The sequence below is a fragment of the Diaphorina citri genome, unplaced genomic scaffold (genome assembly GCF_000475195.1).
Source record: "Diaphorina citri unplaced genomic scaffold, Diaci psyllid genome assembly version 1.1 scaffold821, whole genome shotgun sequence".
Lineage (NCBI taxonomy): Eukaryota > Metazoa > Arthropoda > Insecta > Hemiptera > Psyllidae > Diaphorina > Diaphorina citri.
The window spans coordinates 202,694-229,195 of record NW_007378253.1 but is presented as its reverse complement, the minus strand read 5'-3'; the positions used below and the strand labels follow the sequence as shown (position 1 = coordinate 229,195).

The 26,502-nt window shown below is 40.6% G+C and overlaps 4 protein-coding genes and 6 long non-coding RNA genes across 11 annotated transcripts; 6 read left to right on the top strand and 4 right to left on the bottom strand.

Moving 5' to 3' along the window:
- Positions 1-40: 40 nt before the first annotated feature.
- Positions 41-8,121, top strand: LOC103512303 (signal recognition particle receptor subunit beta-like). The gene is made up of 4 exons (XM_008477062.2): positions 41-247; positions 5,390-5,553; positions 6,929-7,200; positions 7,720-8,121. The coding sequence occupies exons 1-4, from the start codon at positions 124-126 to the stop codon at positions 7,919-7,921; spliced, it is 762 nt and encodes a 253-aa protein (XP_008475284.1). The 5' UTR covers positions 41-123; the 3' UTR covers positions 7,922-8,121.
- On the bottom strand, positions 69-418 carry LOC113468714. The gene is made up of 2 exons (XR_003392370.1): positions 350-418; positions 69-263 (listed from the first exon to the last, which is right to left on the bottom strand). It is a non-coding gene; the product is annotated as an uncharacterized LOC113468714 (long non-coding RNA).
- On the bottom strand, positions 5,563-6,288 carry LOC113468716. The gene is made up of 2 exons (XR_003392372.1): positions 5,933-6,288; positions 5,563-5,720 (listed from the first exon to the last, which is right to left on the bottom strand). It is a non-coding gene; the product is annotated as an uncharacterized LOC113468716 (long non-coding RNA).
- A 2,785-nt stretch (positions 8,122-10,906) lies between the features above and the next one.
- Positions 10,907-26,496, bottom strand: LOC103512321 (cathepsin B-like; the record flags this gene model as incomplete). Its single annotated transcript, NM_001329180.1, is given in 7 exon segments — positions 10,907-11,121; positions 11,882-11,993; positions 15,840-15,932; positions 16,314-16,406; positions 25,152-25,217; positions 25,702-26,010; positions 26,458-26,496. Coding segments are annotated over 7 exon segments (927 nt in total), but the record flags the coding sequence as incomplete, so codon positions are not given.
- LOC113468717 lies at positions 11,445-11,763 on the top strand. The gene is made up of 2 exons (XR_003392373.1): positions 11,445-11,508; positions 11,624-11,763. It is a non-coding gene; the product is annotated as an uncharacterized LOC113468717 (long non-coding RNA).
- On the top strand, positions 13,831-15,367 carry LOC103512302 (cathepsin B-like). 2 transcript variants are annotated; one of them, XM_026825823.1, is made up of 3 exons: positions 13,831-13,992; positions 14,407-14,539; positions 15,186-15,367. In XM_026825823.1, exons 1-3 carry the CDS (start codon positions 13,879-13,881, stop codon positions 15,308-15,310), a joined length of 372 nt encoding a protein of 123 aa, XP_026681624.1. In that variant the 5' UTR covers positions 13,831-13,878; the 3' UTR covers positions 15,311-15,367. The 2 variants fall into 2 exon arrangements, with proteins under 2 accessions (XP_026681624.1, XP_008475283.1); XM_008477061.3 differs by lacking the exon at positions 15,186-15,367 and having other exon boundaries at positions 14,407-14,704.
- On the top strand, positions 17,103-17,698 carry LOC113468710. The gene is made up of 2 exons (XR_003392365.1): positions 17,103-17,261; positions 17,419-17,698. It is a non-coding gene; the product is annotated as an uncharacterized LOC113468710 (long non-coding RNA).
- Positions 18,174-19,409, top strand: LOC113468708 (cathepsin B-like cysteine proteinase 3). The gene is made up of 2 exons (XM_026825826.1): positions 18,174-18,327; positions 18,913-19,409. Exons 1-2 carry the CDS (start codon positions 18,291-18,293, stop codon positions 19,116-19,118), a joined length of 243 nt encoding a protein of 80 aa, XP_026681627.1. The 5' UTR covers positions 18,174-18,290; the 3' UTR covers positions 19,119-19,409.
- LOC113468709 lies at positions 19,095-19,791 on the bottom strand. The gene is made up of 2 exons (XR_003392364.1): positions 19,496-19,791; positions 19,095-19,141 (listed from the first exon to the last, which is right to left on the bottom strand). It is a non-coding gene; the product is annotated as an uncharacterized LOC113468709 (long non-coding RNA).
- Positions 24,530-25,117, top strand: LOC113468718. The gene is made up of 2 exons (XR_003392374.1): positions 24,530-24,640; positions 25,030-25,117. It is a non-coding gene; the product is annotated as an uncharacterized LOC113468718 (long non-coding RNA).
- Positions 26,497-26,502: the final 6 nt, after the last annotated feature.

Below are 26,502 nucleotides of genomic sequence, written 5' to 3'. Positions count from 1 at the left end.
CGTCACATCCATTTGCGTGTATGCGTGTTGCGTTGCGTATGCGATTTTCAAAAAAAAAAAAATAAATAGGCAAATATTTTTGATAAGAGATAAGATATAAATTGTAAAGTTCTCTATTTTATCATGGATCGCAAAAGCCCAACTAAAAATGTACCGGATGGGAAAATCCGGTTGTCTTCTCTATTTTCCGACCATTCTGAATTTATTTTAATCGCAACATCTTTAGCAGTCCTTTTCTTCACCCTGGGTAAGTCAGCCATAACCTAACTTTTTCCGACCATTCTGAATTTATTTTAATCGCAACATCTTTAGCAGTCCTTTTCTTCACCCTGGGTAAGTCAGCCATAACCTAACTTTTTACCTAATCAAAATCAGAACTTTTTGTTCTGGAGAGTTGCTCTGTAGACGTGTTTTTTACTTTCCTTATCCTATTTACTTTCTATTATCACTTTTATTCATCAGTTCTTGTTGAATAGTAATTTCATCTATTACACATCACTTATCATCGAAATTATTGAATACTGAAAGCCCTTCTCTTGAGAACTTGCTGACAAAGTCATTCTGAAGTGTTTTTACAACTCACATCACTTATCATCGAAATTATTGAATACTGAAAGCCCTTCTCTTGAGAACTTGCTGACAAAGTCATTCTGAAGTGTTTTTACAACTCGGACAAGGACTTTGAGTTCTCCGATCTGTACAACCAGGTGTCATTCTGTGATACGACTGGGCTGGACTCTGCCTCTGAATATGATGTGGTACAGCTGCAAGACTGGATGGTAACGTTGTAAACAGGCGACTGGATGTTGAACTGGATGGTAATATTGTGAATAGCTGGATGACTGGATGGTGAAGTTGTAAAGAGGCGAAACACTGGATGGTAATACTCTGAAAGCTGGATGACTGGATGGTGAGGTTGTAAAGAGGCGAAACACTGGATGGTAATACTGTGAGTGAGTTGTAAAAAGAACTAGTCAGTAAGTCTGATCCTAACACCCCCATATACAAATTATACATATAGAAAGCTGGAGACTGAGTTACATGTTTAAGGGTCTGACACATTGACTGAGTAGGTAGTTCTTTAAATGACTCAATCACTCTTTACTCATCTCTAAATGGTATTACTGTAAGTAAATGGTTGGATGACTGGGATGGTAATGGTAACACTAACTGCTACAAAGCTGGATCATACTGAATGATAACACTATAAACTATAATGGTTTTAGGCTCGTGCCAGATACTGTCTCTCTAGTATCTAATTTTAAACTTTTCAATTTAATTTTATTGTGACATCGACTGCGGGCTCTGAGAGACACACTGCCCAATGATAGTGAGCTTACTACCAAGGTGAGATACTCGTATGTTTTGACAGTGTCAATACATAGTACTAGTACATACCCGAACGTGACCTATGTTAACATGGTAAAAAGTAAAGAACGTGGCTTTATTTAAGTCTAAAAAAAAAACTTAGAAACGTTAGAATAATTATGTGGCAAGTTGAAACTTTGTAATTATAATTATGTGTTCTTTCTTTTTCTGTGCCTATTCCCGTGTACAGACGGGGTCGGCGTTTTTCGTCAGCCTCTCAAATCAGCCCTGACTAGGGTGATTGTTTTGGGCTGACATTTGGTTTTGGCTAAAAATTTTACGACTGGATGCCCTTCGCACACAACCTTTGCTATTTATTTAGCAAGGGAAATTCAGGCAGGCTGTAATTATAATTATGTGAACGTACCATACTAAATTTTAAAATAACCATAAAAGAAATATTTGAGTTATTTAGAAAATCAATTTCAACATGAATGTCTACTGGAAAGTGAGTACATTCAAGGGTTAGAAGTCCTCAACGAAAACATGCTAGCTAATACGTATAGTTCCCTAACCAATTTCAACAAGAACAACAGGAATGATGACAATAGCAGTGGTGCCATGTCCTTACAGCCTATGGGTGTCTTGGATACACTAGTTTAGTTCAGAAGCTGTCTTCTCCATTACCTACCAGAAGCTGTCTTCTCCATTACCTACTTTATATTCTGAACTTTTTCTTTTTATGTAGGTAGTAGGTAGATGGGTTAACATAAAAGTAACTAATGTTTGGTCCTGAATGTAATGATTTTTCCAATGCCAAATGAAACCAACCAAGTAGGTACCTATGTACCTACAGTCCTACACACCCATTACATATGTCCTTTGGTAAAGGACCTCAGATTTAACCCATTAATGCCCCTAGCATTGCCTCTTTATTAGGTACATACCCTTGAAAATTAGAATTTTAAATCTACTTTCCTAACTTTTTTAAGTTGTGCTTATAATTTTTGTCTGTTATTGTTTTGTAGTATATGTAGGTACGAAATGTAAATAATTACCCATACCTAAGTATATTATGTGCATTATTATGTTCCTATAGAAATTAAGTTTGATTTTTAATAGTGTACCAACCTACCTCTGTTTATCATCAACCTAGGTTACATCTTGTGTTTCTTAGTGAAAGATGATCAATAAACAAATACATTTAAAACACCTAAACCAAGTATTCATTGATACAAAATTGTAGTTCTATGTTAAGTTTCTTGCTTCTCTCTTCTCTGATACCCAACCCAAATGGTGATACCCACAACTAGGGTTTCCAGACGTCCGGTTTTTCCCGGACATGTCCGGGTTTTTACATGTTTGTCCGGCGTCCGGAGGGATTTTTGAAAATTTGGGAAATGTCCGGGTTTTTGATGAGATTCATAAATCACAGTATTTATTGAATAATTTATTAATTTGTCTCTTTTATTCAGTGAATTCAGTTCAGAAAAAGTAAATACCTACTTCATGTTTTACCTAGAAATGCCTACAATTTATACATAGGTTGACAATTCGTCATGTGTATTTTACATGACTAATGATTGTCTTTACATTATGGACATTCGTATTCATGAAACATCAACAAAACCAGTAAAAATGTTTGCTTTCATCGGAATGTGAAGAAGAACGATCGTGTGTAACTTAAGTAAGGCAAATGCAGTGTTCTCTGCACCCTGGGCACTGGTGCAAACTATACATTTTGAAATTTGGGAAATGTCCGGGTTTTCGATGGAATGTCCGGGTTTTTGGAACCAAATGTCCTACTTTTTAAAAATTTGATCTGGAGACCCTACCCACAACCCACCACTTGGTAAAAATCAAGTCAGCTAAACCCAGAAAAGTATCCAAAAATAGACTAACTTACATAAAGTCTGACTAACTTACAATGATAATACATATTGTATCCATCAATGTGGAATGTAGCATTATTAATTAGTTTGACACATCTCAAATTAACTGAGCTGTTTCTGCCATTGTTACCTTTCAGTTTAAGTTTGGGTATTCATTGTTTTGCTATTACTTGGCCATAGTTTTTAACAGCAGTGTGTGCAGTCTGCATGTAAATAATTATCAAAATAAAACCAAATCACACTTGAACTCTTGTGCTAATTCATTACAAGTATGACACCTGTGTATTTTCCTTTATTCAGATTGGATGAACACTAAATATGAGATTTACAAAGAAAATGGTTCCACCACATACTTACCTGCATGACACCAAGATATCCAAATGATCTGAATGGTTGACTGAAAAATAACTATCTTGGGAGTTACTTACACGTGCAATGTTTCATTTGTGAGAGCAGTGGTTGCTTTCCAACTTTCTATCTTCCTTTAGTGTTCATACTTCCATACTAATAGGCAATGGTAGGTAGGTATTCAAACAAAAGTTAAGCTTAAAGATAAGTCCCATTGTTTCCATGTTTCATAAGGAAATGATTAAACCTGCAACTTCACATGGTAGGATCACTTACCTTACCTCAGGCCTCAGGACCTCTTCTCCCAGCACATGAGCACAACCTCTGAAGTCTGATAAGGGGTTGATTGAACTCTAGGATCACTTACCTTACCTACCTCAGGACCTCTTCTCCCAGCACATGAGCACAACCTCTGAAGTCTGATAAGGGGTTGAAGCCAGTTATGACACCTTCCCATTAGAAATGCATTAATACAATGATTCCCTCATTTATGTAATAAACGAGGACTGCAGTTAGTTGGAGAATTTCGTAGTTTTCGGAATTTATCACATTTTTATTATCAAAAATTTAAAACAAGGTTTATCCTTTGTATTTCCGGAACAGTGTTGTCTTCCAGTTCATGTTTGTAAGCCCAGGCTGTATAGAGACGGAAACATTTCCCCCAAGGTTTATCCTTTGTATTTCCGGAACAGTGTTGTCTTCCAGTTCATGTTTGTAAGCCCAGGCTGTATAGAGACGGAAACATTTCCCTGCAGCCACACGTCCTGCTCGACCTGCCCTCTGGTTAGCACTCGCCTTGGAGATAGGAACTACAGTGAGTGACTCCATGCCTGTGCGAGAGTTAAAGTTGTTCTGTTTACAAAACCCAGGGTCTATGACATAGATAATGTTATCAATAGTAAGTGATGTCTCGGCTATGTTGGTAGCAAGGACTACTTTACGAGCGTTAGGAGGCGTGGGTAAGAATATTTTAGTTTGCATATCAGTAGGCAGGTTAGAATAGACAGGCAGAATGATCAGTTCCTTAATCTTGGATCCAAGCCGCCTTACTCTATCCTGCAGGATTTCATTACACGTTTCAATTTCTTCTTGTCCTGTCAGGAACACCAGGATGTCACCTAAGGGTTGCGTCGCGTGGATCTGCAGGATAGACACCACACAGGCATCAATATAATCCGCCTCGGGAGCTTTTGTGTAGTAAATATCAACAGGGAACCTTCTCCCTGGTATCCTGAACACAGGAGCGTCATCAAAAAATTCGGAAAACTTCTGAGCATCCAATGTGGCACTGGAAATGAGCAACTTCAAATCAGAACGAAATCGCACAATATCTTTCACAAGACCAAACAGAATATCCGTATGTAGTGTACGCTCGTGTGCCTCATCAATGATCATCACACTGTAGCTGGCGAGGTCAGGTTCAGATAGAAACTCCCTGTGCAAGGTTCCATCAGTCATGTACTTGATGATGGAAAAAAAAACCACTGTTGCTTGTGAGAGTGTGACAGTGACTTTATGGCAATTTGGCAATGTTAGTGTTGGATGCTAGCATGTGTTGTGGCATGCAACGTGTTAAATTTTTTATTCATGTGCCCTTGTGATTACCACTTACCACTATTCCTTCTGTCAGTCTAAAGATTTCTACCTACCTACTAGGTTAAAAAAAAGTGAAGCTCTGAAGCAGTCAGATTAGGTTTTTTTTAATCAAGAGAGTCTAGATTTGTTTGATTCATTATTAGAAAAGAATGTGGATTCTTTTTTGATTCCCTCATTTTTCTTACAAAGATATTTTTTTACTCTCATGCAACCATGACAAAATCATCTTCTTCCTTCTCTTTCAGTTTTCCTTTTCTTCAAGTTCAGGAAATCAAGTCAGAAAGTGGTTCTACTGTCTGGATTAAGCTTATCAGGGAAAACACTACTCTTTGCCAGATTGGTGTATTCCAAATACTTTGAATCCTGTACTTCTCTGAAAGAAAATGTTGGTAACTTTACCTACGAAAAGGTTAGTAAATTAGGTACATACCTATACAGGTTTTACTTAATGTTTGTTATTTATTTTTTGTAACCCACACATGGTGATCCCAAGCTTACATGTTTTCAATTTTCATTAATTAACATTAGATACCTACTGAAGATTAATGGTGAGAAGCTCTGTACCTACATACCTACCTGATCTGTACTTCTCTGAAAGAAAATGTTGGTAACTTTACCTACGAAAAGGTTAGTAAATTAGGTACATACCTATACAGGTTTTACTTAATGGTGGTTATTTATTTTTTTGTAACCCACACATGGTGATCCCAAGCTTACATGTTTTCATTAATTAACATTAGATATCTACTGAAGATTAATGGTGAGAAGCTCTGTACCTACTTACCTACCTGATGACTAGACTAGACTAGACTAGAGTACTAAAACATTTTTAAATACCAGTATTGTTTACCCTTGGTCTATGACCATATGTTGGAATTTTGAACATTTTTTCTGTACTTGTGTAGAAGTCAACATTGGGGTGTAGACCCCAGGGTTTGGTAACCAGGCGAGAGGCGAGCTAAGTTTCGAACCATAGAGTTATTTAATTGTTTACAATCCAGCATTCTATGTACATATCTACAATCGGTTTATCCTAACAATGATCGCCTCAATGCCTCTCTCAGCAAGCTCATAACTTTCCGGCGAATTATCATACACATTTCTCTTGATCTTGGTCAATTCTTCCTTCACTCTTTTCCGATCTACCTCGTAAATCTTATGCATGATCTTGCTGTCCAGAACCTCCATCTTGTGAATGAAAGCTTTCTTATCGTCCTCACAGAGGGCGCTGTCGTTGGCTTTCGCCTGACGGATGATTTTATGTATGGTTTTGTGTATGAAGCGACGATCCTCTTCAAATCCGTGCGCGTCCTTCACGCCCTTCGCCATTATCGCGTCCGCCATTTTGAATTTTGTCTCGTCGAACTTGTTTTGTGTCTGCCCTTCTTCAGGTCAAAATTCACGTGTCTTGCCTGCTCACTAACGTGTGATGGTTAAGTGTAACTAAATCATAGTGACTGTTGGGGGAAAAATCTGTACTTTTTGTTGTGTAAATTTGTATTTTGGAATTAAACGTACTGGCCACTTGTTTGTAAGGAAAAAATCTTGTTTTTGAAGCACATGACGTGATTTCGCGTCGTAGGACTTGGTGTGTCGTGTGTCGTGTCTGAATACTATGAATAGGTGTGTCCAAACACAGTCGACCGGCCGTCAATCGATGTCGACTGAACCGTCCACACTGCCTCGACAATCGACGGCCGTCGACTATGTTTGGCCACACCTCTATGTTCCCATCACTCAAGTAGAGTAAGTGCTGATCACCATTCCTCTCACTTCTTTTGCAGAAAAACATCAAAATTGTCGACTTGCCAGGTGAAGACCGACTTCGGAACAAGTTCTTCGACCAGTACAAGTCATCAGCCAAGGGCATAGTGTACGTCCTGGATAGTTCTACTGTTCAGAAGACATTGCGAGACGTGGCCGAATCTCTGTACGTCATTTTGGCGGATCCTCAGGTTCAGTCATCACGAGTCAACATTCTGGTGTGCTGCAACAAACAGGACCAGACGCTGGCCAAGAGTAGCTCTGTGGTGAAGACTTTGCTGCAGAAGGAACTGTGAGTATAGGACGTTGAGGCCGGGACATACCTATCCGACGAACTGAAGTTGTGAATGTAAACTTACATACAATATTCAGCCTTTATTTGTAAATAATTAAAGGTACCTTTTCCTAAGTCAAAATAAATCAAATGTATGTACTTTATAATATAGAATTGATACTTTTTAAGAGGTTTGATAGAGGGAACTGTGATGACGGTGGTCTCACCGTCCCGAAGAGGGAAGGAGGACAGTATAGTACCATAGGTGAAAGCCAGGCGTTCTGAGAATCTATTGAAGACAAAGTTCGTCCCAAGCGGTAATTGAACGCGCCACCAAGCGCTTACAAAGCAGACAAGACAGACGCACTACCCTCAAAGCTAACTAAGCTAGCGAACAAAAGTTATCGGTTTAGGATAAAATTCATCCCAGGCGAGAATTAAGTCCGCGACCTAGCGCTTGCAAAGCGGACGCACTACCTTCGAAGCTAACTTTTCACTTAATACAAATAGATTAAATTGAATTTCATTTATTTTCAGGAATCTGGTCAGAAGAACCAAGAGCAACCAATTGGAAGACACCAATGATGTGGCTGCCAATCAGACTTTCCTGGGAAATCCGGACAAGGACTTTGAGTTCTCCGATCTGTACAACCAGGTGTCATTCTGTGATACGACTGGGCTGGACTCTGCCTCTGAATATGATGTGGAACAGCTGCAAGACTGGATGGTGACGTTGTAAACAGGCGACTGGATGTTAAACTGTATGGTAATACTGGTTGACTGGATGGTGAGGTTGTAAAGAGGCGAAACACTGGATGATAATACTGTGAGTGAGTTGTAAAAAGAACTAGTCAGTAAGTCTGATCCCAACACCCCCATATACAAATTATACATATATTATAGAAAGCTGGAGACGGAGTCACATGTTTTGGGGTCTGACACATTGACGTGAGTAGGTAGTTCTTTAAATGACTCAGTCACTCTTTACTCATCTCTAAATGGTATTACTGTAAGTAAATGGTTGGATGACTGGGATGGTAATGGTAACACTAACTGCTACAAAGCTGGATCATACTGAATGATAACACTATAATGGTTTTAGGCTCGTGCCAGATACTGTCTCTCTCTAATACAGGGTCCGCCAACGGATTAGTATGTTTTTCAAATGGGTAGTACTCGGCGTCTGGGCCCCTCAGAGTGATGGGGTTGGTCTCATTGTGTTCACAACGAAGGGGAGTTTTTTTTCTGTTTTTTACATGAGTACCATGTGAGCTTTCTTGCCTGTGGGAGAACATGAAATTGAAATCTTAAATTACATTTTCTTGCCTTTTTAAATTAACAATAATGAAGGGAAAAAAATCGTTAGTACACACCTAGGTACAACTTGCTATTTAAGCAGTACTTAAGCAGCAGTAAGCATTTAAGCAGTACTGCTGCGTATCTTGGTAGGAGAAAGAGCATCTATGTATATTGAATTTCCTTCCAAGTCTTTTGCTGCCAAATTTAATCGAAATCGGAGCAACTGTTCTCGCGGATCGTTTTTCTCAAGGTTTGATAGAGGGAACTAGTTATAACAATGGAGCTCCTATCGTCCCGAAATCGAAGAGAGAGGGAGGACTAGATAGGAGAAAGTCAGCCGTTCCGAGAACGAACCTTATCTGTTTAGGATAAAGTTCGGCACGGGCGGTAATCGAACAAGTAACCTAGCCTAGCACTTAGAAGGCAGGCGTGCTACCTTCAAAGCTTACTAAGCAGGCTCAAAATTACTATAACTTACCCTTTTTGAGGTCAAACCGGTACGTAGATTCATAGGACGGGTTGTAGCAGTTCTGTTTGCATTCAGGGGTTTTCAGCTTACCCAGTAGGGTACAGTTTTGCAGAGGCCCTTGCACGTGATGCTCGCACGGGGCCAAGGTGTATGGTTGACAACCCTGTAAATGAAGTGGAGATGTATTACGTACCTTGTACGTAATTTGTAAATCTGTCCGTAAGCCCATGAATTTATATTCTACTAAGTCAGCTCCCATGGCGTATTGGTCACTGCGCTCGCTTTGCACGCGGGAGATTTACACGTGACTGCCCACAAACGTTGTTAAAAAGCTCTACTTTTACACAAAAAATTTGAGAGCTATACTAGTATATTCACCTCTCGTAACCAACCTCAGTGGTGTAGTGGTTAGCGCGAAGTCCGATCTGGAGGTTGGTGGTTCGAGTCCAAGTCAAGTCATAAAATTTAGCGTAGTGCATTAAGCAGGGAACGACATTTGTGACAAGCATTTGTGCTTAACACAATTAAAATTCCTTTTTTTATATTCACCTCTTGTGAGTTGTAATCTCCTCCAGTGACCACTCCGTTGTGTCCCCAGAATCTCCACGCTAGCTGAGGCCAACCTCCATTACATCCCCAACAATTGGGCGTACAGGCCACGATATGCTGGGCGGATATTTGGCCTGTGAAGTAGCCATTGGATGCAATGCATAGTCTGTCACTGATGGCATTCGCAACACTCACAGCCTGTTGGGCAAACGGTTAATTTAATTGTTAGTACCGAATTGGAACTGTGGGCTGTTTTGCAAAAGACCTGATCGCAATCCCCACCGTCCACAAAAAAGCACTCTTTTTGATTACAAGTACCTATTTCAGCAGATTATCTTATTAAATAAAAATGCCATTGGGTAGGTGATGAAGTTTTCAATGACGGGGTTTTTACCCTCCATTCGGGAACAAGCTACTCGCCTCCTCACATAAACCTCAACCACCCTGAGTTGGGCCTTGAAAAGCAACATACGAGTGCCCAGATGGTTACTTATTCGGATACCAACCACGCGAAATTGGACGTACTATCGCCACGCTGGCTTTTTTTTTCACTTTAACCAAGGTACTAAAAGCTTGTTCGTGCCGTGCACTGGATTTTTCCTCTTTTAGAACCATCCAAAAGCGACCTTTATAAATCTGACAGAAAAATTCTTACCCAGCAGCTCCCACAGTTGCTCTGATCAGCAATGTGTCTCAGGGACGGACACTCGGGCCACTTTTCTCGGGCGTCGAAATTCCTCGGCAGTCCCTTGGCGTTCTGGCAGCCCATGGTTTCCAGATCATCATCTTCGCTAGAGTTGGCTTCTACACGGTTCTGTTTAGAGTTGGCTTCATATTCGGCCCGAAAAAGGCTTCATTCTTTTGTAAATACATCTTGATTTCTTTTTGTTTTCTACAAACGGGATTTTTCTTTGCTTGTCTCTGAATCGCGGTCCTTGGTAATACAAGAATTCGAAGTAATAAGAAAGGCCAAAAAAGTGCATTCTCAATTTCTATATTTTTGCATAAAAATTTTCATGAACAAAAAATTGCTCTTACCAAGTAGGCTCTAGATCTTGTCGTTCGTTCGAAAATTATTAGAACTTTCAAAATATTCATTTTAGGCTTGCTCGTTCCCCTCTAATCGCACGCTCCCACGTCAGACTTTCTAAAACATTTTAGATTTCTCTAGTGGTCAAGTCAGGGAGAATGGCCTAGTGGTCAAGTTCCTTGACATATGACGACATGGGTTTCTCTTGAATTTCTCTAGTGGTCAAGTCAGGGAGAATGGCCTAGTGGTCAAGTTCCTTGACATATGACGACATGGGTTTCTCTTGATTTTTTTTTTTCTGGTCTTTCCCTCCCGTTAGACTTTCACAAACTGTGGGTATCCCACGTTAGACTTTCACAAACTGTGGGTAGCCCACGTTAAACTTGCAAAAACTGTGGGTAGCCCACGTTGAATCCCATTTCAATGTCCGCCTCGTTCTCCCCACGGAGTATTTTGAATGTGCCATGGTCTCCCCAATGGTCGTTCCAAGAGTTAGCCACAAGCCAGTAGGGGATGTCATTTTCTACGCCCCAGCCCAAAACTCGGACAGCGTGAAGTCCTATGGAATCACCGAAGTTGTGCTGGTACACACCTGTAAAGAGAAGGCGATTTTGAAAGAAATGAATGGACAGCTTAAGTTTGATTAAAGTGTAAAGTCATTGAATCAACCACTAAAGTCTTCAGTGAACTTTGCTTATGTGGTGACGTAAAATTGTTTTCTACGCCCCAGCCCAAAACTCGGACAGCGTGAAGTCCTATGGAATCACCGAAGTTGTGCTGGTACACACCTGTAAAGAGAAGGCAATTTTGAAAGAAATGAATGGACAGCTTAAGTTTGATTAAAGTGTAAAGTCATTGAATCAACTACTAAAGTCTTCAGTGAACTTTGTTTATGTGGTGACGTAAAATTAGCCAATGTTGACACAAATATTGCGCGGTTGGCTAATTAAATAAAAAATCATTAACAACTTGCATTGAGGTAAACTTTCATCTCATTGGCTTTGAAGCCAATTAAGCCGCTGTTCTTTGGAAAAATAGCGTCACACTTACGTAGTCTCTAATTAAATAAAAAATCATTAACAACTTGCATTGAGGTAAACTTTCATCTCATTGGCTTTGAAGCCAATTAAGCCGCTGTTCTTTGGGAAAATAGCGTCACACTTACGTAGTCCCTTGAAGAAATCAATCTCCGCTTGAACTCGTATAAAAATACAAATTGTCAATCTCAGACTTGTTTTTTGTGCTGGTAGGAGATTCTAATGACATTAAAACTGGCTCTAAAATCAAATCGACCCCAACAAATTCGAGATGTTTGCCTTAATAGTTGAAAAGAAAACATAATAAATACCTACCTGATTTGTACTGGAGGAAGTCTGCATACACAGAGAATATTGCCACCAGGGGACCGTGTTCGTAAATTTGTCTCATTGCGTTACAACGAGGTACCATGTGAGCTTTCTTGCCTGTGGGAGAACATGAAATTGAAATCTTAAATTACATTTTCTTGCCTTTTTAAATTAACAATAATGACGGGAAAAAAATCGTTAGTACATACCTAGGTACAACTTGCTATTTAACCAGTACTTAGTTCAGTAAACTGCTGCGTATCTTGGTAGTAGAAAGAGCATCTATATTGAATTTCCTTCCAAGTCTTTTGCTGCCAAATTTAATCAAAATCGGAGCAACTGTTCTCGCGGATCGTTTTTTTCGAGGTTTGATAGAGGGAACTAGTTATAACAATGGAGCTCCTATCGTCCCGAAATCGAAGAGAGAGGGAGAACTAGATAGGAGAAAGTCAGCCGTTCCGAGAACGAACCTTATCTGTTTAGGATATCTGTTTAGGACCTTATCTGTTTAGGATAAAGTTCGGCACGGGCGATAATCGAACAAGTAACCTAGCCTAGCACTTAGAAGGCAGGCGTGCTACCTTCAAAGCTTACTAAGCAGGAAAAGAAGAACACAAATAGCTTTTACTCTTCACAGTTGGGGGAGGGGTTTTTTATTGTTTATTTATACAGACATGTTATATTTGTGTTCTTCTTTTCAAGATGAATCTTCACAAAGTCACGTCAGAATCTATCAATATGTGAGAGTTGGTAAACAGACCGCTAATCCCGTGACATCGTCTGGAGATTACCACTTGAGAATTTGCTTGGGTGGCAAATCTTGCCAGATGTGACAGGCAAACGTCAGGGCGATCAATCAAAAACGCCACGTCTTTCAATACATGAATGCGTGTTTAGTGACGGAGGGTCAGGGTGGGCATTTTATGGGGTCAACTCTCGCCCTATTGAGTGTTGTCTTTAGAGCTGAATTATTGTATTTAAGACCAGAGTATATTAATTTTGAAGTCCAATAGGAACTAAGTTCATGGGCGGCTGAGACAACATTTCTTTTTTTTTTAGTATGTAGGGTGGAGCTACATCGCGTTTCTGGTGATCCTCGCTCGCGTCAGTACTTGGTTCAGAAAATTTCTTTGGCCATCTAAAGGGTCCAGTGTACTGCGTAGAACTGACACACCAGTGACCACTACGGTTCAAATGTCAGCCACTGACACTCAGATCGTCTAACAAACCGCGGTCTGTGAGACCGTCATCGGAAGATGTGTGTCGGAAAAAGCTTCAGATCGCGGTCTCTCAGGCTGTCTGACATACCCGTATCGGAAGCTTTTTCTGGCACACACGTTCCGACTGACGGACATACCCAGGTCTGTCAGTCGGTGGGAGCTGGGTCTGTCAGACTATCTGAGCTTGAATGGCCACCAATGCCACCATAACGTTTGTAGGTCTCTACGTTCCTAATATTTGTCGTGTGCCTTGGGTATTGTGTAAATTTCCAATGCATCAATATCCGCCATTCTAACCGTACTTTTCCATTCGTGGATAGGCATGAGTGTAAAAAATGTACCTTGAAGTAATGCGAAAGCGGTATCGAGGTAGGTAGGTACAATCTTTTCTTCTTCTTCTTCTTCTTCTTCTTCTTCTTCTTCTTCTTCTTCTTCTCCTCCTCCTTCTTCTTCTTCTTCTTCTTCTTCTTCTTCTTCTCCTCCTTCTTCTTCTTCTTCTTCTTCTTCTTCTTCGTTTTTAATCTCTAGTGTAACTTAACATCTAAATGGGAAGTGCCTATTATGTCTCTGATGGCCCATATTTTGAGGGACATACTACGGTATGTTTTACGACACAGATCACATGAGTCTAATGAAGCAGTCGTATCATTGCTACGGAATCAAAACGGCGCGGGGGTGAAACACTTTTCCGCCACTGGTTAACTGTCAATATACTTGAGAGTCTCGCGGTCAAATTGTATAAATACCCCCTCGAGTGACATTGTTCATTATCAGTAGAGCATCATGATCGTGCCACTAGTACTACTAAGTGCGGCCCTTGCCGTCTCTGCCGCCCCTTACCAAGAGGAGCTCATAGCCTCCGTCAAGGAAAATGCCGCCGATCTCCTGCTCTGGGAGGTAAGTCCTTGATTTTACTTACTTTGACTTTGGGGGAAAACACATTTGTACCTGTATCTTCTTCTATGAGTGCCTGTTTTTACTTTCTATTTCTACAGTATAGCGAGCTATATTAGTAATGAAAGTATTGCAATCGGTCCAAATTTTCAAAATCGGAAAATGGTTGGAAATATCCGTTTTGGGATCCCCTCATGTCAAAAAAGTGGTTTTTAGCCCATGGTCTGTACGTACGTTATGTACTACAGGTTTAAATGGGAAAAAGTAGAAATTTGTGAACAAAATAGTTTCGGAACCCGCAGCAACCCAGTCACTCTATTGGGCTTCCGGCACACTAGTTTTTTTCTCAGTGTAATTAGAATTAGGTATGTAGGAGAAAATGGATATTGATGAAACATCTTTTTAATTTTTCCTCAGCCGGGCATGAACTTTCACCCAGACGCAACCCCCGAAGATTTCACCCATCTGATCGGCAACTACAGCATCGAACCCCGACTCGCGGCTCACAAGAAGAAGTCCAACTGCGAGGCTGTCTGCTACGGACACGAAGATAACAAAAACGTTCCAGAGACGTTCGACGCCCGTAAGAAATGGCCCCAGTGTGAATCCATAGGGAAAGTTCAAGATCAGGGTGACTGTAAGGCCGATTATGTGAGTATGATGTCGAGTAATTTTGAATACATCACATGACTTTGGGCTCACTCCATTAGTCGAGATTCTGCCTCGGTGTTCCGGTGTTGTAGTGGCCAAGGCGCCCCCGTGGTAAACAGGAGGACTAGGGTTCAATCCTAACCGAGGCATGAAATTTTATTATGTTATTTTAATAATAGAGCTCTAAGGGTTAGGTGGTAGAGAATACCTCCGTCCGGCGTTAACCTCGCCTAGTCGCCTAGTGATGGTTACTTTCCACTCAATTTTATAGGTACATCTACATACTCACACGAACTATATTATTCTCACGGGGCTGAGTACCAACAGCAAGTGTTTGCGATTCTCTCTAGATAGAAAATCAGTTCACGTATGTGGAAAAACTATCTTGGTTGTGTGAGCGTGATCTATTAAGGAGCACGGTAGCGCTCCGCCCCGCCAAGTCAAGAAAGTTTGACCGTTAGAGAATTTATACGCCATATACAATATACATATATGTAGTTTTACCTACTCATCAAATTTTCTGCCCTCCTCTATCTCTCACGAAGATAACAAAAACGTTCCAGAGACGTTCGACGCCCGTAAGAAATGGCCCCAGTGTGAATCCATAGGGAAAGTTCAAGATCAGGGCGACTGTAAGGCCGATTATGTGAGTATGATGGAATGGATATAATGTCGAGTAATTTTGAATACATCACATGACTTTGGGCTCACTCCATTAGTCGAGATTCTGCCTCGGTGCTGTAGTGGCCAAGGCGCCCCCATGGTAAACAGGAGGACTAGGGTTCAATCCTAACCGAGGCATGAAATTTTTTTTGAATAATAGAGCTCTAAGGGTTAGGTGGTAGGGAATACCTCCGTCCGGCGTTAACCTCGCCTAGTGATAGTTTCTTTCCACTCAATTTTATAGGTACATCTACATGCACACACGAACTATATTATTCTCACGGGGCTGAGTACCAACAGCAAGTGTTTGCGTTTCTCTCTAGATAGAAAATCAGTTCACGTATGTGGAAAAACTATCTTGGTTGTGTGAGTGTGATCTATTAAGGAGCACGGTATCGCTCCGCCCCGCCAAGTCAAGAATGTTTGACCGTTAGAGAATTTATACGCCATATACATATTTACATATATGTAGTTTATAGATCAATTGTGAGTTTACACCTTTACTCATCAAATTTTCTGCCCTCCTCTATCTCTTATTCAGGGGTTTTCAGCTTACCCAGTAGGGTACAGTTTTGCAGAGGCCCTTGCACGTGATGCTCGCACGGGGCCAAGGTGTATGGTTGGCAACCCTGTAAATGAAGTGGAGTTGTATTACGTATCTTGTACGTAATTTGTAAATCTGTCCGTAAGCCCATATTCTACTAAGTCAGCTCCCATGGCGCATTGGTCACTGCGCTCGCTTTGCACGCGGGACCTGAGTAATGCTGTAATACCCACAAACGTTGTTAAAAAGCTCTACTTTTACACAAAGAATTTGAGAGCTATACTAGTATATTCACCTCTCGTAACCAACCTCAGTGGTTTAGTGGTTAGCGCGAAGTCCGATCTGGAGGTTGGTGGTTCGAGTCCAAGTCAAGTCATAAAATTTAGCGTAGTGCATTAAGCAGGGAACGACATTTGTGACAAGCATTTGTGCTTAACACAATTAAAATTCCATTTTTTATATTCACCTCTTGTGAGTTGTAATCTCCTCCAGTGACCACTCCGTTGTGTCCCCAGAATCTCCACGCCAGCTGAGGCCAACCTCCATTACATCCCCAACACTGAGAGTTGGTAAACAGACCGCTAATCCCGTGACATCGTCTGGAGATTACCACTTGAGAATTTGCTTGGGTGGCAAATCTTGCCAGATTTGACAGGCAAACGCCAGGGCGATCAATCAAAAACGCCACGTCTTTCAATGCATGAATGCTTGTTTAGTGACGGAGGGTTAGGGTGGGCATTCTATGGGGCCAACTCTCGCCCTATTGAGTGTTGTCTTTAGAGCTGAATTATTGTACTTAAGACCAGAGTATATTTTGAAGTCCAATAGGAACTAAGTTCATGGGCGGCTGAGACAACATTTCTTTTTTTTTTTTTTAGTATGTAGGGTGGAGGTGGAGCTACCCTACATCGCGTTTCTGGTGATCCTCGCTCGCGTCAGTGCTTGGTTCAGAAAATTTCTCTGGCCATCTAAAGGGTCCAGTGTACTGCGTAGACCAGACACACCAGTGACCACTACGGTTCAAATATCAGCCACTGACGCCCAGATCGTCTCACAGACCGCGGTCTGTGAGACCGTCATCGGAAGATGTGTCTCGGAAAAAGCTTCAGATCGCGGTCTCTCAGGCTGTCTGACATACCCGTATCGGAAGCTTTTCCTCGCACACACGTTCCGACTGACGGACATACCCAGGTCTATCAGTCGGTGGGAGCTGGGTCTGTCAGACTGTCTGAGCTTGAATGGCCACCATAACATTTGTAGGTCTCTACGTTCCTAATATTTGTCGTGTGCTTTGGGTATTGTGTAAATTTCCAATGCATCAATATCCGCCACTCTAACCGAACTTTTCCATTCGTGGATAGGCATGAGTGTAAAAAATGTACCTTGAAGTAATGCGAAAGCGGTATCGAGGTAGGTAGGTACAATCTTTTTCTTTTTCTTCTTCTTCTTCTTCTTCTTCTTCTTTTTTTTTTTAATCTCTAGTGTAAGTTAACATCTAAATGGGAAGTGCCTATTATGTCTCTGATGGCCCATATTTTGAGGGACATACTACGGTATGTTTTACGACACAGATCACATGAGTCTAATGAAGCAGTCGTATCATTGCTACGGAATCAAAACGGCGCGGGGGTGAAACACTTTTCCGCCACTGGTTAACTGTCAATATACTTGAGAGTCTCGCGGTCAAATTGTATAAATACCCCCTCGAGTGACATTGTTCATTATCAGTAGAGCATCATGATCGTGCCACTAGTACTACTAAGTGCGGCCCTTGCCGTCTCTGCCGCCCCTTACCAAGAGGAGCTCATAGCCTCCGTCAAGGAAAATGCCGCCGATCTGCTGCTCTGGGAGGTAAGTCCTTGATTTTACTTACTTTGACTTTGGGGGAAAACACATTTGTACCTGTATCTCCTTTGTCTTTGTGACTTTTTCTTCATTTTATCAGCAATAAATCAATTAAATTACAAATTTTCTACCTGGAAGAGTTGTCAAATTCTCTCTGAGTGCCAGAAGAATTCCACACTGCTCGCAGGTTTAACGTAGAAGCATCATGTCGAACTATTCTGCAGCTGCTGCCGCCGCTAAGAATCCACCCCCCTTTTTTTTTTTTTTTTTTTTTTTTTTTTTTTTTTTTTTTTTATTAATTTCTCCGAAGAAAAAATCCCCGAGGCAAGACTTTGAAGTCATGGAACTCATTTCTTTCGTCCAATATTTAATTAAAGCTGAATTTCCTTTAGTTATGTTTATTCATTTTTCGGCCTAGTCACGACTTTGGGTCGGCGTTGTGTTTCGTGGGTCTTTTGAGTCACTAGGAAGCTATTTGTTATGAAAACTCATTTTTAAATGTCTCCCTTTATTCTCTCTAACAGGTAGTAACGCAGGCAGACTTTGCTGTTGCTCGGTTAAGGATGAAATTGTCGAAAAAGGGTCCGTCACTACCTCCATGCTTCTGTTTGAAGATTTTCTCACCTACAAATCAGGCAAGTTCTAGAAATTTGATAGAGAGAGGTTTCAGAGATTTGATAGATAGAGGTTTTAGAGGTTTGATAGATAGAGGTTTGTTAGAGGAACTGTGAGGTTTTAGAGGTTTGATAGAGGGAACTATAACAACGGAGGTCTTATCGTCCCAAAATCGAAGAGAGGAGGACAAGATAGGAAAAAGCCAACCTATCCGAGAATGAACTTGGGAAGTTCGCCCTGGGTGGGAATCGAACCCCCGACCTAGCGCTTACAAGGCAGAAGCGTTAGAAGAACGAATTTTATTTGTTTAGGACATAGGTCGCTTCGGACGGGAATCAAACCCGTGATGGGCGCGACCTATAGCGCTTACATGATGCTATACCTACCCAACTACTTAGCTAGGCTGGCTTGAGGAGATATTTGATCTACATCTTGTATACATATAAGGTCAGCCACTCACTATCAGCTGCTTTTAAAGAATAAGTCCTCACGGTGGTTGACTGCGGTTCAGGACTCCCTGATAGTGTGTGTGCTCAACTGCTCGTGTTCTGTGTCATAGCATGCCCTCTCATTATAATCCTTTTTCTGTTGGTCATTTCCCACAGGCATCTACCACCACGTGCACGGCAAACGCCTGGGTCACATTGCCGTCAAGGTGATAGGCTACGGAGTGGAAAACAAGACCGAATATTGGTTGGCTGTGAACTCCTGGAGTGAGAACTGGGGGGATAAGGGAACGTTCAAAATCCTCAAGCACGGGAATGGCTGCGAGTTTGAGGACTATTTGTTCGCTGGCGATGTCCAAGCTTGAACAGTCCGTCCCTGGATACTTACCTATGAGATGAGATGGTTGGTCGGACGTTCTGAAAAGATGGAAAGAAAGACGAGCAGAATAGGGGATATAAAAATAATCACCCCGAATATCAGTGAGGGATAGAAAACAGAAATCGTTTCTTTTGAAGTCCAATACCTTATTAATTAATACCTATTTAGAAGTATACCTAGCTACGGATAAAAATTATTTTGGAGATATAGGTACCTACCTACTGTGTTATTTAGAAAATAAATTTGTTGAGCTCCATTTCTGCGAAACAAAATGGTTTGAGGAAGTCTGAGCATTATTATCAAATAAAAATATAAAATGTTGATTTTATAAAATCTCAGGTATGTCCGTCCCTGGATACTTACCTATGAGATGAGATGGTTGGTCGGACGTTCTGAAAAGATGGAAAGAAAGACGAGCAGAATAGGGGATATGAAAATAATCACCCCGAATATCAGTGAGGGATAGAAAACAGAAATCGTTTCTTTTGAAGTCCAATACCTTATTAATTAATACCTATTTAGAAAGTATACCTAGCTACGGATAAAAATTATTTTGGAGATAATATAGGTACCTACCTACTGTGTTATTTAGAAAATAAATTTGTTGAGCTCCATTTCTGCGAAACAAGATGGTTTGAGGAAGTCTGAGCATGATTATCAAATAAAAATTTATAAAATGTTGATTTTATAAATCTCAAGTCTCATTTATTGTTCCGTAAAATATGGAGCTTGAGATTTTTGTTTATTTCAGCATCCAGAGGGTCAAACAGTCCACATACCAACCAAGCTAGACGTTACCTAACTTCAGTGATATGTAGATACGGAAACCGGAGCATTGAACGTCGTTAAATATCCCAAAGGCTTTCCCCCCAAGATACCTATATTCTTTTTTAGTCGTCTAGCCGTACGTACAGCTTGTACAAACGCACTCTCTGATTTTTGAAGATATGCAACCATGCACTACACAGAAAATATCCTTCATTCATGAATAGGTCAAGGTCATCTGATTTTCTTTTGATCCAGCCTTTTCGCATTCCAAATTTTTGTCAAGGTCGGCCAAGGAGGTAAGTCTGGAGCGGATTTTCATTTTGCGTATAGTGAAAAGTGGAGCCAGTTTTTAGCAAAATTTAAAGACACATTCACACGGTTCAAGCCTCACATTTTTTTTAAATTTTTAAGCTTGTGGGTTTTTGACACCCTAGGGATTTTTCTGGATCAGTAAATTTAAGCTGATCTAAGTACTACAGAAAAACAATTTATTTAGGTTCTGTAAAATTTTCTAAAAACCAGATTATTTAAATCGACTTTAAATTTCATGGAACGGGCCCCAGTTTTGTGCATCGTGTTCAAAGTGCTTATCGTCTGTTTTGAAAACAACGAGCTCAAAAAAATTACTTTCCAAAAATCCGCATCCCCGAAAAATTTGTCATCCGCTTTTTCGAAGAACCGAAGAAGCTCTATTTAAGCTGATCTAAGTAATACAGAAAAAAAATTTATTTAGGTTCTGTAAAATTTTCTAAAAACCAGATTATTTAAATTTTTAAATCGACTTTAAATTTCATGGAACGGGCCCCAGTTTTGTGCATCGTGTTCAAAGTGCTTATCGTTTGTTTTGAAAACAACGAGCTCAAAAAAATTACCTACTTTCCAAAAATCCGGATCCCCGAAAAATTTGTCATCCGCTTTTTCGAAGAACCGAAGAAGCCCGTTGTGACTTTTTCTTCATTTTATCAGCAATAAATCAATTAAATTACAAATTTTCTACCTGGAAGAGTTGTCAAATTCTCTTTGAGTGCCAGAAGAATTCCACGCTGCTCGCAGGTTTAGCGTAGAAGCATCATGTCGAACTATTCTGCAGCTGCTGCCGCCGCTAAGAATCCACCTTGGCAACAACAGAGTAAGTTTTCAAGGCATTCATATTTCGAAATGCTGTACAAAAATCAAAGTTTTTTCGTATTTTAAAATCAGTAGGTGGTCTGAAATTCAAAAGTGGTCCATGGTTTGAGAAAGTTTGGTAACCCCTAATCTAAACAGTGACTAAGTTTGGGCCCCCCCTAAATACAGCCCTGAGGAGGCCCCTGTCAATCTATTGACCTAGTGTCCTAAAGAGTCTGCTGAAGTCATTGCCACTTGAGATTGTATCTATCAAATTTAATATTGTTAAATTCTCAATCAGTAGGTGGTCTGAAATTCAAAAGTGGTCCATGGTTTGAGAAAGTTTGGTAACCCCTGATCTAAACAGTGACTAAGTTTGGGCCCCCCTAAATACGGCCCTGAGAAAACCCCTGTCAATCTATTGACCTAGTGTCCTAAAGAGTCTGCTGAAGTCATTGCCACTTTTGATTGTATCTATCAAATATTGTTAAATTCTTACTCCAAGGATTTGTTCTAATTATTTACAGACAGCATGCAAATGAATTTACAAGGTCAGCAACAGAATGTGCTGAATACGGGATTGTTGCAGTATCCTCAGACAGCACTGTTACAAGCTCAGCAACTGATACAACAAGTGAGTGGACAGCAAGTAAGTCTAGCAGATTCTTACTTGTGTATTAATACTTTTTTTTTCAATTATATTATTATAAATTCCCTTGCTAAAGAAATAGCAAAGGGTGACTAGTAAAATTTATAGCCAAAACTAAGTGTCACCCCTAAGCAATCACCCTGGTTAGTACTGATTGAGAGGCCAATGAAAAACGCTGACATCATATGTACATGGGAAAAGGTGAAGAAAAGAAGATATTATTATTATAAAGAACTGCACTGCAATACTGTAACAATGATCTTTTCTTGGCTTACCATAACCATACCTCTCTTGAGAAATTTTGGATATGAGTGTTGTAGGTATTGAAAATTTTGGTGGTACTAAAATTGAAAATCCACTGTTACAAGCTCAGCAACTGATACAACAAGTGAGTGGACAGCAAGTAAGTCTAGCAGATTCTTACTTGTGTATTATTAATACTTTATTTTTAAAAATTATATTATTATAAATTCCCTTGCTAAAGAAATAGCAAAGGTTGACTAGTAAAATTTATAGCCAAAACTAAGTGTCACCCCTAAGCAATCACCGTAGTTAGTACTGATTGAGAGGCCAATGAAAAACGTTGACATCATATGTACATGGGAAAAGGTGAAGAAAAAGAAGAAGATTATACTATTATAAAGAACTGCACTGCAATACTGTAACAATGGTCTTTTCTTGGCTTACCATACCTCTCTTGACTTGAAATTTTGGATATGAGTGTTGTAGGTATTGAAAATTTTGGTGATACTAAAATTGAAAATTTTGTATCCTACAGAACCCTACCTCCTCTTTGCTTTATGGCAACCAAGCAACAACAAATCAGCAGCAAGCATATGGCAACACTGTCACCGCTAACACTGGGTACAACCATTTGGCTAGTACCGGGAATGTCACCTATCCTACACGACAGCTGAACAGTACAGCATTTTCTTCAACTCCGAAGTATTGCAATCGGTCCAAATTTTCAAAATCGGGAAATGGTTGGAAATATCCGTTTTGGGATCCCCTCATGTCAAAAAAGTGATTTTAGCCCATGGTCTGTACGTACGTTATGTACTACAGGTTTAAATGGGAAAAAGTAGAAATTTGTGAACAAAATATAGTTTCGGAACCCAGCAACCCAGTCACTCTATTGCTATTGGGCTTCCGGCACACTAGTTTTTTTCTCAGTGTAATTATTAGAATTAGGTATGTAGGAGAAAATGGATATCGATGAAACATCTTATCAATTTTTCCTCAGCCGGGCGGGGGGGGGGGGGGGGGGGGCATAATCTAATCCAGAGATTCCCAAACTATGGTCTGCGGACCACTGGTGGTCCATGAGATGAGAGTGGTCCGTGAGAAGGTTCCAGGTGGTCCGCAAGTCAACCTTTTGTTTAAAAATAAAATAAATGAGCTTGTTTCTTTGCTTAATTCTAAGCAAAGGAACAAGCTGGGCCCAAGCATTGACATGTGGGTTTGCTTGTCGAAGAGCATCAAACCTCGCATTGTAAAAATTGTGAAAGAAATGCAAGCCCATCCATCCCATTGAAAACTGTTCAAGTCTATTATTATTCATTGTATGTCGGGGGGGGGGGGGGGGGGGGCATAATCTAAACCAGAGATTCCCAAACTATGGTCTGCGGACCACTGGTGGTCCATGAGAAGGTTTCAGGTGGTCCGCAAGTCAACCTTTTGTTTAAAAATAAAAAATAAAATAAATGAGCTTGTTTCTTTGCTTAAGTCTAAGCAAAGGAACAAGCTGGACCCAAGCATTGACATGCAGGTCTGCTTGTCGAAGAGCATCAAACCTCACATTGTGAAAATTGTGAAAGAAATGCAAGCCCATCCATCCCATTGAAAACTGTTCAAGTCTATTATTAATATTATTATTCATTGTATGTTGACGAAACAATATTCTTCAAAAACCTTTTAAAAATTAAAATGAAGTGTTTTATTTTCATTAAATAAAAATCAAAGTTTTTTCGTATTTTAAAATCAGTAGGTGGTCTGAAATTCAAAAGTGGTCCATGGTTTGAGAAAGTTTGGTAACCCCTGATCTAAACAGTGACTAAGTTTGGGCCTCCCTAAATACAGCCCTGAGGAGGCCCCTGTCAATCTATTGACCCAGTGTCCTAAAGAGTCTGCTGAAATCATTGCCACTTTAGATTGTATCTATCAAATATTGTTAAATTCTTACTCCAAGGATTTGTTCTAATTATTTACAGACAGCATGCAAATGAATTTACAAGGTCAGCAACAGAATGTGCTGAATACGGGATTGTTGCAGTATCCTCAGACAGCACTGTTACAAGCTCAGCAACTGATACAACAAGTGAGTGGACAGCAAGTAAGTCTAGCAGATTCTTACTTGTGTATTATTAATACTTTTTTATTTCCGCCTTCCAGAAAAAAAAAAAACCGGTATGGACGGAAAAAAGAAGAACGCCAAGTAAAAACTAAATATCTAGGCGTTGCTCGGGACCAAAAATTGTTGATTAGTTGAGCTAGATCAAACCTCTATTATTATTCTAACTACCTATCTGATCAAATTTTCAAATAATTTAATATAAAATTCCATGCGTCGCGTCAGTTGGGATTGAACCCTTGTCTCCCGGTTTACCAGACCACTTCGCCACCAGCCTTTCATTATTCGGTACACACAGATAAAATTTCGAAGGTCTTCTTTTCTTCTTCTCGTCCTTCTCCTTCTTCTCCTCCTCCCAATTCTCGTTCTCCATTTCCTCTGTTTCTTTTTCAACTTTTTCGACGTCTTCTATTTATCCATTTTGAGATCCTCCAGAGATAATTTTCTTTCTGTGGCTTGTTTTCTTGGATTTAGCCGTTTTGAGGTCCTCCTAATTGTCTGTTTGTCTGATTTCAGCTCTGTCCTGCATCAAACTCCTAGAGCTGAAGATACCCTCCTACAAATACAAGGGTGACATAGCGCTGTTAGAATGCTACTTCGATTTGGAGAGGGATCGTCTCTACTCCGTCATATGGTGAGCATTAGCCACGAGGAGGTCCCGGGTTCGATTCCTGGGAGGACTGAAAAAATTGATCGAAAACTATCTCTGATGTAGAAGAAGAAGAAGGAGGAGGAGAAGAAGAAGAGGAAGAGGAGGAGGAAGAGAGAAGAAGGAGAAGAAGAAGAAGAAGAAGAAGAAGAAGAAGGAGAACGCATCGAAAGAGCACATCAGGCACAACTACACCACTTACCTCGGTGTTGCAGGTTGCAGTGGTCAAAATGGTAATCAGAAGGGCGTGGGTTCAATTCCAGCCACGATGTGAATCCGAAGTGGTGAAATTTTATTATCTATACATATTTTAGCTTCATTCACTTCATTGTATAAGAATTGGATCACAATACAACAATTTGATTTTGTTCCAGGTACAAGGATGATGAAGCATTCTACACCTTCAAGCCTGGAATTCGGCCTTCTAAGAGTACGTTCCCTGTAGATAATGTTATTGTACATGTAAGTACCGCTACATTTTCTTTTTGAGTACCAGGCCTGTGAAGTAGCCATTGGATGCAATGCATAGTCTGTCACTGATGGCATTCGCAACACTCACAGCCTGTTGGGCAAACGGTTAATTGTTAGTACCGAATTGAAACTGTGGGTTGTTTTGCAAAAGACCTGATTGCAATCCCCACCGTCCGCAAAAAAAGCACAGCATTACTAAGAGCCTCCTGTACTATTTCTGTCATATCTATATAATTTTTCTTTTTACTCTGTTAATGCCGCCACTGGTCGCTTCTCGATTAAAGGTAGCTACTCAATTGTCTCACGAGGGCTGATGCACCCCAAACTCCAAGCACAGAGCCGAAAAAAACCTCGGCCCCGCCGGGAATCGAACCCGGACCTCCTGCGTGCAAACCCGGACCTCTTATTAAATAAAAATGCCATTGGGTAGGTGATGAAGTTTTCAATGACGGGGATTTTACCCTCCATTCGGGGGCAAGCTACTCGCCTCCTCACATAAACCTCAACCACCCTGAGTTGGGTCTTGAAAAGCAGCATACGAGTTCCCAGATGGTTACCTACAGAAAAATTCTTACCCAGCAGCTCCCACAGTTGCTCTGATCAGCAATGTGTCTCAGGGACGGACACTCGGGCCACTTTTCTCGGGCGTCGAAATTCCTCGGCAGTCCCTTGGCGTTCTGGCAGGCCATGGTTTCCAGATCATCATCTTCGCTAGAGTTGGCTTCTACACGGTTCTGTTTAGAGTTGGCTTCATATTCGGCCCGGTTCTGTTTGATTTGTTCGATAAATTCTAGGTGATCCTCGTCTGATTCGTCCAGAGGTCGAGTACCCGCGAGGGAAGTCAAGTACGACACTGGTGTGTCGGGATGGAAGTTGTGTCCGGCCTGAGGAAAGAGAGCAATTAATTTAGGTAATATACTTTAGTTCAGGCAATATACACAGACCAGGTAGTGTGTCTAATGTAGCAGTTGCTACGAAATAAAAACGGTGGTGAACACTCATCTTGAAAAAAAAATGTTTGATGAAGTCATAGGGGGAACTGTAACAACGGAGGTCTTATAGTCCCCATTTTTCCCCCCAAGATGTTTGAAAGAGGGAGCTGTCAAATCGAAGAGAGAAAAGATTGAATTGGCGAAAGACAGGCGTTCCAAGAACTAAGCGCTCTCTGTTTAGAATAAAGTTCACTCAGAATTGAACTCGCAACCTAGTGCTTACAAGGCACGACAGGCGCGCTACTTTCCAAGCTAACTACAGAGGATGACTGTGAAAATCTTTTCTCCAAAGTCCTTTACTAGGTGCAGTAAGTAAATAGCTCCGGGACGGTCACTTACCTGCCAGGTTGATGTGACATTGTTGTTGACTTGATCGACATTCCA

Coding starts and splice junctions, on each gene's coding strand:
- LOC113468708 (XM_026825826.1), top strand. CDS start 18,291: ATGCTTCTGTTTGAAGATTTTCTCACCTACAAATCAG. Junction 18,328..18,912: donor TTTTCTCACCTACAAATCAG/GCAAGTTCTAGA, acceptor CATTTCCCACAG/GCATCTACCACCACGTGCAC.
- LOC103512302 (XM_008477061.3), top strand. CDS start 13,879: ATGATCGTGCCACTAGTACTACTAAGTGCGGCCCTTGCCGTCTCTGCC. Junction 13,993..14,406: donor CCGATCTCCTGCTCTGGGAG/GTAAGTCCTTGA, acceptor ATTTTTCCTCAG/CCGGGCATGAACTTTCACCC.
- LOC103512303 (XM_008477062.2), top strand. CDS start 124: ATGGATCGCAAAAGCCCAACTAAAAATGTACCGGATGGGAAAATCCGG. Junction 248..5,389: donor AGTCCTTTTCTTCACCCTGG/GTAAGTCAGCCA, acceptor CTTCTCTTTCAG/TTTTCCTTTTCTTCAAGTTC. Junction 5,554..6,928: donor GTAACTTTACCTACGAAAAG/GTTAGTAAATTA, acceptor CTTCTTTTGCAG/AAAAACATCAAAATTGTCGA.